The sequence below is a fragment of the Pinus tabuliformis genome, chromosome 7, assembly GCF_031772625.1.
Source record: "Pinus tabuliformis cultivar Carrire ecotype Pingquan chromosome 7, CPIR1, whole genome shotgun sequence".
NCBI lineage: Eukaryota > Viridiplantae > Streptophyta > Pinopsida > Pinales > Pinaceae > Pinus > Pinus tabuliformis.
Window position 1 is genome coordinate 1,325,712,353 of NC_142293.1, and position 10,320 is coordinate 1,325,722,672.

Genomic DNA, 10,320 nt, shown 5'->3' on the forward strand with positions numbered 1-10,320 from the left:
CAACGCCCTAACACGGACCACACTACAGAGTTGGTTGGACTTGTCATCGAATAATCCAGTCAGGTCGTCTTGCCACCTGTCATTTGCATTTTACTCGTGTCATAAGAGTGCATATCAAGTAGATACCAAATGTAGTATAACAATGTACATTATACCTTCCCCATGAGATGTCTCGACCTTCCCTCAATGGAAGAGTAGATCTCGGCTATCATATAGTTTATTCCCCCTGCGGGTTAGCTCTCATTCATGCATTTATATAACAACAAGATGTATAATCATCACATTATTAAGTCTAGTATCCACGTGTCAATTTTGTGGTTCATACTAGAAACAATCATAATTTCACTACGTCATTCATTAGATAAATCATATCCACTTAAGCCATACATGAAACAACAATAGCTCTGATAAGTCATGTACTAGATAAATCATCACTAAGTCATACATTTAGGCCATACATCAACCATTTCCTTCATCAATATCAAATCTATCAGTAGTTTCACGTGTCAACCAAATGCATCAATATTACATAATGTTCATAAATGGAACTGCAAAATAGAGCCTTAGTATGGGTAGCTATCTAAGTCAAAATGGGCATCACAGATGCTCATGTGAAAACCTTGTGAAACCCCTTAATAACAATTAGAGTTGAAACAGATTCAACTGTCCACCATGGAAAATAGCATTTGAACCCGGATATGCTATAAGGTGGTACCAAAACCGAAATATTGGCAAGCAACAAATTAGTGCACTATCAATTTCACTAGAAGGTGCTAGTATAAGTTTCATGCATATAATTTCTTTAATACCTCAGTGAATATAAAAGTCCCACTCTTCCAAGTTGTTGGTTTTTCATCTTCCAAACCAATTAGTTAACTTAAAAATAAAAGACTCCAAACTTCAGAAACTGTTCCTAGCATGATTTTCATACTTATTGAGAGAAATGTCCTTTAAATATCAAAGGTTCAAATTATATATATATATATATATACCACGTGTAGGGCCCCATCCTAGAAACTTGGTGGAACATAATAGTCTGGTACAAAGAAGTTTAGACTACTCATCTAACCAAAAAAAAAAAGGACATCCTAATATCTGCTCCAAAAGCACACAATGTGACTACAAAATGCATCATAACTCTTCCACCTTTATAGACATGGAAGGGACAAACCTTGTACCCCAATTTAAAAACTAGGAATTTTGCAAAACCATAGAACTGGGAGAGCAATTCAGAAGCCCATACCAAACAGGAGTTTCATCCAGCTTTTCTTCATCAGCAAGTTTGTACGTCATCAAATATAACCACATTGCACGAAGAATACAGTTTATTGGTTGGAAATTGTGCCAAGAAATCAACTCAACCTATTATAAGCCCAAGTTGGCTCTTGAACCAGAGGGGGCTCCCTCAAATGTTACGAGGCTAATGATTGTTCATGGAAATGAAAAGTAGCCTTTTAAGCATAGTGGCGATATTTAACTGGGTCTTTTGAGAGGTGGTTTCTTATGGTTTCAAATCCCTTCTTAAATAAAGAAAGTCATCTCTTCAAAGAGCTCAATTAAGGTGCCAACATCTAGCCATGACAGATTAATGACAACTTTAAATATGAGTAAAGAAGACTAAATAGATATCAGGTAACATTGATATTCATTCTAAATATATAATTCATCTAATAAGATCCAAAAGCGTGAGAAGATCCTTCAACGGCTTAAGAAAATATAAATTTCAATTATGCAATAGAAATAATCTAATGATGTGGAGGAGAACAAATCTGCCCAGCATTGAACATAACCTTTCAGTGGAATGTCAGGGAGGTTGATTCTCAACCTAGACTTTCCCAATAATTGACACAATTTCAAATAATATGAATAAGAGATAATGGAAACTGGAAATCACTTACATATGAAACAAAGTATATCAGAAGCTAAAGCCATAGACATTTTATTAAACTCTGAAAATATCATGCTTTTACACAAAATACAAGTCTTTCTAAGCCCAAAAGTGAACCCTTCTTCCTTTGAAATCAAAGAATAAATAGAGAATTACAATCTTGAATATATTACAAGCTTCCCAGCATCAAATCTTATCAAAAAATTCTAATTTGTGACCAGAAACTTGGACCAGTTTGAAAATCTTCTACCTTAAATATGGAAATTAATTTATTGATGTTGATATTCCTTCTTCAAATTTGTAGTTGATCCTTAGAATGTTGATTTTCCTCCTTTAAAATTGGATGATATCCTTTGATTGTTGATCCTCTGCCTTGAAATTTGGAGTTGATGATATTGCTTCCCTGAAATTCTGTTAACTACCTAACCTAGCAAATATGGCAAGTTTTGTTACCATTTCTCCAATTGACCTTTGACTACTATATTCATGCCCTTGGATCTGAAAATAAGTTTCTTGCTAATACTCTTCCGTGGATGTTATTTACCTTTGCATTTAAATTTCACTTGTTCGTTTCATCTTCTTATGTCACACCTTTAGCTTTACCACCTTCGTACTTACAAAACAATAGATAACACCTGCTTTTCTAATGCAAGAGAATTTTCCTTTGTGCACCTTTGTCCAATATTATATATTTTGATTCTGTTGTAGCCTTTAATTTTGTGTCTCTTCTTTTATTATATGTTAGATGTAGAAATGTCTCTCTACATTCTTTCAAAATTATTATGGTGCTGAAAAACCATCTTATCTCAATTGGAGACATTATCAAAGCATGAAACTTAAGAAGGCACTAGATAAAGAATCTGGGATAGTGTTGTACTCTACCACATTCTCCACATTATTATTTTTTTCACTTGATTTTGGTTGAAACTCACTCTATGAACTGAACACAAATATTTAAGAGATGTGAAGGAACTCATTTCTAAATCCATGTCTTCCTACCATGATGGAAGGAAGATTCCATATATTTGTTAAATAGGTCACTGAGCTTCCAAGCAAAAACATATCACAATTGAAACCACATAAAGATCCCCTATGAATAGAATCCACATGTCTATGCTCGTAGAGCCTTAAAGAATTGATTAAATTTCTTCTCGGAAAAGAGTCATGATATACTTCGAATATTCCTCTTGATCTGAACTCCTTGAATTCTTTTGAAACATAATCACTTTCTGGGTATCCTTGAGTCTGATCTATGAGGTCATAAATATTTTTGTGACTCTTCAGCTGGAAGACAAGGTGGAATACATAGGCTACAAGCATTACACAACTACTAAATCTTGAAAGGGATAATTCTGATTATCCAACCTGTAATTAAATTTTTGTGTGTGTGTAAAGTTTAGCACAGCTAGGAAAAGTAGGCCTATAACAGTTCCATCAATAATAATTTTGAGTTGACAACAGCAACAACCTTATTAACGACATGTTCTTTCTTATGATGAATAACACCATCCATGAAAAGGGAACATCCAAGCACAAGCAACATGTTTGAAAAGATAGAACCAAGTAAATATTGTTGCACAATGCAAATCTTTCCATTATAGAGAGCATATAATGAGATGATCATCTCAGTCATATTTCCAAATGTAACATTCAGAAGGCCTCCAACTGTGGACTAGTGAAAATTTCTAGTTGCTCTGTTATAAAACCTAGTCGCTCAACCAAAGTTGTTATTCCCAACAAACTGAAAAAGAAAATCCATCCATGTTCTCCCTTCAAAATGAGCTCAACTCACTACAGCAAGACCAAAAAAAAAAGCAACAGATTTATTTTATTTTGCATTATGGCAACGTGTATGCTTTCAAATGTTTGATTTTTCAATCTTTTCAATGTCCATATGTGCAAGACATCCACCAATGGTCCATCCTTTATAAACCGCTCTACCTACATGTCCTATAGAAAAATGACACTTGTTCTTATTTTGTTTCACTATGCAAATGCAATTTGCAACAATACTTCAAGAAGTTCATCACTGTAATGGCTTATAATCACTACCCATACTTGACTCATTGTCACCATATGAATTCATATTCCAAATTTGATGTGTACACTCCTAGCTAAATTAACAAGGTTAAGAACTCTATGAACATGTTGCTCAACATTCTCATTCTCATTTACACCAACAAATCTAAATGTAAAAACACAGACTTTGGGAAGATTGTTCATTCACAAAAGTTGAGTGTGTACTCTTTAGAAAACTATCAAAATATCCCTATCTGCTCAAAATTTCACAGAAATTCTTGCGAGTCATCTAATTGGTGTCATTAGCAAAATAAAAAACCCAAGTTTTGGATTTTTGAAATTTGACTCCAATTGCCCAGAAAAAGCATCTGAAATTTGTTGCTTGAAAACTGCCACCAAATTTGTTGAGACATTGACCATCTTTGAATTTAGCAATTTTGGAGATGAATACATCTTCTAGCTTCAAATATGGTGAAAAGGCCATCCATATTCCAATTAATTCAAGTTTGAACTAGTCATCTGTTAATGTTGTCAAATGGCCTGGAAGCAATGTGGGAATGACCAAAGTCAAAACAACAACTTCCATTTTGCCATAGAAAAAAAAAACCTTATTTGAAAATAAACCCAGTCAAGGATGAAAATAGAGATCCAATGAAACATACAGCTACATGTTTTCTCTCACATATTGCACCGATCATAAACCAAGCAACAAAATCATTCCAAGTATTTCCGATGTTTTTCCCTTACATATCACATCCATACATTCTGACTCTTGGAGGTGAAATTGAGAATCACATATTGGCAGACTGATATTGAATCCTATTGGTGTTAAGAATTTATCTATACATTGTGTTTTTCAAGTGGGCATATATTAGGTATGAGGTGATGTGATTTAGTAATTATGTGGTATATTCGATGGCATGGTATTCGGATATTGTATTTTAGTATAGTAAAGTGGTTGGATCAGTGGGAGCATAAAAACATCGGCGCATAAATGGACTTATATCTCGGGAAATATTAAATCTCAGCTCAAACTGCATATTTGAGACTCTTAGTGTGTGCTATGCATCCACACCCACCAGTGTAATGGCAGCAGCAAACAGCTCTTGGGACTAGGGGTACTATGATAATCTAATTCTCGACACAGATTTGTCCTTGGCAATATCTCGGTCGCTCTGCGATGAATGGACGCATGGCGATGTTTACAATATGCTTGCATCGACACCTTTGCCTCAGATATTTCAGCAACCCCAACTATCAATCTTGTCCCTTGATAATGAAGGTGAATCCGGTCAGGCAATTGCTTCTTATTTTTTCCAAATTCAATACTTTTCTCAAGATAATAATCCCCATTGTAAAAGAAGACGAATGCTTCTATTTCTGGGAGATGAGGCTTTTGGTCAATCATGTATGGCGTCCGATGATCCCTTCCACCAGTATCGATCCATAAGGAACAATTCCGGCTATGACAGCTTCAGAAGTGCATGTGAGAGCATGCAGCTCCCTGAATCAAGTTCAAGTTCTCTGTGGTTATCTGGTAATGATGACTTTCTTGGCTCCAAAAATGTATGCATGGAACAATGCCCTGAGAAATGGATGCCAAAATATATTACGGAACAACTTCTTCAGGAGTCAAGTACGGATGCTCTTTGCAATCTTCTTTTGTTGGACACACGCATGCCTTATGGTAGTCTATCACTTGGCTGCGAGAAACATTTGGATCCTGTAGGCACAGGCTCATTTTATAATGAAGGGGAAGCAGATATTGTCGTGCAGCATGTGAGATCTCTTATTTTTGCTGGAGTGATGCCAATGGACATTGTCGTGCAGTCCCCTTATATAGCTCAAGTCCAGCTCTTGCGTGAACGGCTTGATCAAATACCAGAAGTTGCAGGCATCCAGGTTGCAAGCGTAGCAGAGGTGAACATTTCCGAGGGAAACGAAACCTTTGGTGCGCCCGTGCAGATTGTCATGGAGAAGCAGGAGGAGATCAGTGATTTAAAATTTTTATCGGGCTTGAAGTTCCCTGTTGATTTTTGTGTTGCAGTCAAGATGCTAGATGAAAACAGAAAATAGGCAGACGATGAATTTTAGAGTGAAGTTGAACTAATGAGCAAAATCAGGCATCCAAACGCGAGGACTTTGCCAATTATCCCAATTGAAGATGAAATATCTTCCCATGGCCCAGAACAATTGCCTGTCAACAGAATATGCCAGACTTATAACAGTGTTGACGAATACTTGTCCACACACTTTCATTTGGTCTGTGAGGACTGCTTCGCCTCTCTGAGGCGTGCTATTCAGGACTTCCGCAAGAATCTTGTCCCAGATAATATTAAGAGATACAAGGAAGTGAAATTAACGTGGATCCAATGTGGGGATCAAGGTCTAGAGCACCACATCCGTTTCAGAGCAACAAAAGAGAATCCAGTTGATTGGAGCTCGTCGAAACAAATTATGTCTGGTGCACTGTTGTGCATTTCCTCTGATGGATTTCGGAACTATGCATGGGGAATTGTCAAGGAGCGAGACATCAAAAGCCTTTGAGAAGGGAATTGTTGTTTTACAGCTGATTGAAGAAATGAAAGAGCTTCCTTTCTTGGAGCAATTTTGTCATTACAACCCCAAGTTATGGAGTCGGGTTATCTGAAAAAGAGGCAATTGAAGGATGGATATGATTTTATATTGAAGCTAAAGAGGGCTATACATATATAACAGAGAATTCCCAATTGATGCGAAAGAGCTGAGCTGGATTGGATTATTATTAATTTAAAAGTTGAATAAACCAGTGATGATAAGAAAGAGTAACTCATAGAACAGAGCTGTATGTATGTATGTATTATTAATTTGAAAATGGATATTATATATATTAATTTGAAAGTTTAATAAACTTGTCAAAAGAAAGGAAGGGTAACCGCAAGATGATAGAAGAGGGAAGTTGGTTCCATTAAACTCAATAAATTCATTGGTGGGTTTAATTGACATGTTAAAAACCTTGGATTAAAGCAATGGACGCATAACACAATACACAGAGACATGCGTACATAGGTAGTTAAGCTGAATCTGAATCCAGAGACATGCTTACACAGGTGGATAGAAATGGTATGGTTAAAATTATGGAGGAGGAAACAGAGCATTAAATGAAAAATTCATTGGTATGGTGGACACATCCATGGCTCGTAAAGGAGGAAAAAGAGCATTAAATTCATACCGGGTAATATTATTGAAGAGGAAACAGAGCCTTAAATGAAAAATTCATTCAATTTAATAGAAGTGGTATGGTGGACACATCCGAGGAGGAAACAGAGAATTCAAGTTATCAAGTTTCTTTAAAAGAATTTGATCCTAGATCGGTATCCTGTTTCCAGTTGAAGTGACAGAGTTATCTCAAAGCATTATGAAGCCCATTCGTTGAATCCATTCGACACCGTCAGGAAAATTAGCTTCAGGAGAAATCGATTTTGAGAAGTGCACATACACAGGGTAAAACCCTTGTAGGTTTCAATTGCGATAAGAGGTGCCCACAAAATCAATGGAGATGATTTAATCTTGGACCCCAACCCCCCAGGCCTTTCGACATTTAATCGGAGAGGGGACCTCCGCAATTAACAGTTTTGAAAATCCATGTTTCATACGTGGAATCTTGTGAGCAAATGCAGGGGGCTCCCTCCTAAAAACTGCTTACTGCCTAGACTCCCTCCACATTCTGCCAGTTTGTAGATTGGGTGGTTTTCGGTGTATTACCATGGAATTTGAATGCCAGAAGGTATGGAAGGTATCCCCTAGCTTTAGCTAATGATGTTTGGAATGAAGGAATGGAATAATTCAAAACTTTTCCATATTCAAGTCAAGCTTGTTGCAATGATGGTAGTTCCTTTGCAGGTTATGTCATCTCTGTAAAGGTTATTAACATTAATACAGAATCTCAAAACCATTAATGCATTTTTAGAAATTGCAGAGGTAATCAAGAAAATTACCGAGCGAATGGATAATTCAAAGAGAACTCAAGCTACAAGGAGGAGGTACATGTGAAAGCTATTGGGACCATCGTAAGACAGAGGAGTTGATTGCAAAATGGAAACAAGTTTTCTATACATGAAATTGACTTTCAAATTGCTCAAAGAACCGCCTTCAAAGTTCATTTATGAAAATAATATTGCCAAAAGGTTTAGCACAAAATGGTCTTCTACACAATTTCATTTGCCTGAGAACAGAAAATTTTCTTGTTGCAACATAAACTAAAATGTTGTTTTAGCTTAGATGGAAGCTTCTACAGGATTGCACGGAAAATTTTAAAGTGCAATTTACAAGTTAGTAAGGTCTTGGTCTTCAAATATTCAACTAGATTTTAAAAATCTCTAGTAGGTAGGCTTTAAGGTCCATATTTTGAACCAAAGCTCTGATACCATGTGTAAGAGCCCTATCCTAGGGTCTTCTAACAGATCTATTTTCTCTGGGATTTAAATGCAATAAGAGGCAATAATATACTTCCTTACCAGACATTTAAACCATGATAATTTTATCTTTTCTTTCAATACATTTAAACAATGATAATTTACCATTTACATTCTAATTCCTACAACTTATCGTGAACATATCATTTCAATAATTTACATGAGAAATCTATGCATACAGGAATACCTATACCGATGGCTACTGGAGATGCCTTTGAGCTGATGCTGTTACTGAAACACTCCTCTTGACTAACCCAATTAGATTTACCTCCCAGTCAACTAGGAAATAAATCCCTAGCCCAGTAAACCTCCACAGGTTCCCTAGCCCTCCGAGCCCAAGTCCAACCAAATGTGGTGTGTCCAAAATGAATAATCCAAACCAAGATAAACAATATTTCCCTCCTCTCAACAAACCCAAGAAACTTCCACAGGTTCCTTAGGTCTCCAAAATCACAGCAATCCTAAAATCACAGCCAACCCAAAATCAAAGCAAGACCCAACATCCTCTTTTCTCCCTTCCTCCTTCCCCTTTTATTCCCTTTCTCTCTTCTTCACCTCAACCCCCTCTCATTAATGTCATTAATTTCCCCTTCATCCTTACAGTTGACTTCTCTTCTCCCAAGTAAATCTGAGAGTACATTTGGAAATGTGATATGAATATAAAATTAGGTAATTAATGGGAGAGTACATTTGGGAATGTGAGATGAGGACCATGTCTTCTCCCAAGTAAATGTGAGAGTACATTGGGGAATGTGAGATGAATATATATATTGATAATTAGTTGGAGAGGACCATGTCTTCTCCCAAGTAAATGTGAGAGTACATTGGGGAATGTGAGATGAATATATATATTGATAATTAGTTGGAGAGGACCATGTTTTCTCCCAAGTAAATGTGAGAGTACATTGGGGATTGTGAGATGAATATATATATTGATAATTAGTTGGAGAGGACCATGTCTTCTCCCAAGTAAATGTGAGGGTACATTGGAGAATGTGAGATGAATATATATATATATATATATATATATATATATATATATATATATATATATATATATATATATTATTTGAAATAATGGAAGGAGACCATATCCTACCTAAGATTCAATTTGAGAAGGCAAGTTGGGAATTTGAATAATAGAAATCGTGAATTTTATATTAGACAATAAATTTATAATTTCCCAAATGAAGGTATTCATCAATATTTCTCAATATTTTCAGGTAATGTAAACATTAATAAAATTTTGCAGGATAATATTTAAGTGGGGCATTACAGTCGGTGCTCTTCCTTTTTTAACTTATTACAACATGAAGGATTTGGGTGTGCAGGGACTTGAGACATCACAAATTCCTGGTGGATAAGCATTAGAGAAATTTTTAGGTATAAAATGGGCCTCCTAAGGAATATTATAAAATAATAGTGGAAACAATAAAATAATATTAGATTACATCATCAAATTCAAGAACCAAAAATAAAAAAGCAAACTACTTTTTCAACTCGTATTTTCAACTTAGCTTCCTATGGTTTAACTCAAATTTTGAGCAGAAGCACTCATTGATGTGAAATTTAATTCCTTCACATCCAGCAATTGAGTAAAACCATAGGAAGACAAGTTGAAAAAGTACCTTTTTTATTTTTTTACTTTTTTACTCCAAAAATGGTGAATCATCGCCTATGGTTGGCATCATCATCTTGAATCCTATTGGTTCTTATAAAGTTGATTTTGGTTGTACATTTTTGTTTTGAGGCCCATTTTAGACCTCAAAATTTCTTTAAAGCAAGGGGTTGTAAACATAACATAATTTGGTCTCACAAGGACATTTACAATACATATTAAGAAATATACACGAGGTGACATTTTCTCGTTTCACATTTTGGGAACAGTGCACATTTTCTTCTGGGTTTTGCAGAAAATTTGGTTGTTCTTGATTTTGGAGATGGTTTGAAAGCTATAAC

At 35.7% G+C, this 10,320-nt stretch overlaps 1 protein-coding gene and 1 pseudogene across 1 annotated transcript; both read left to right on the forward strand.

Moving 5' to 3' along the window:
* Window positions 1-4,822: 4,822 nt before the first annotated feature.
* On the forward strand, window positions 4,823-5,983 carry LOC149252465 (uncharacterized; annotated as a pseudogene).
* Window positions 5,984-6,016: 33 nt separating this feature from the next.
* On the forward strand, window positions 6,017-6,454 carry LOC149252466 (helicase required for RNAi-mediated heterochromatin assembly 1-like). The gene has a single exon (XM_089454158.1). It carries the CDS (start codon window positions 6,017-6,019, stop codon window positions 6,452-6,454), a length of 438 nt encoding a protein of 145 aa, XP_089310284.1.
* Window positions 6,455-10,320: the final 3,866 nt, after the last annotated feature.

Excerpts from the sequence above, each read along its gene's own strand:
- LOC149252466 (XM_089454158.1), top strand. The coding sequence starts at position 6,017 with ATGAGCAAAATCAGGCATCCAAACGCGAGGACTTTGCCAATTATCCCA.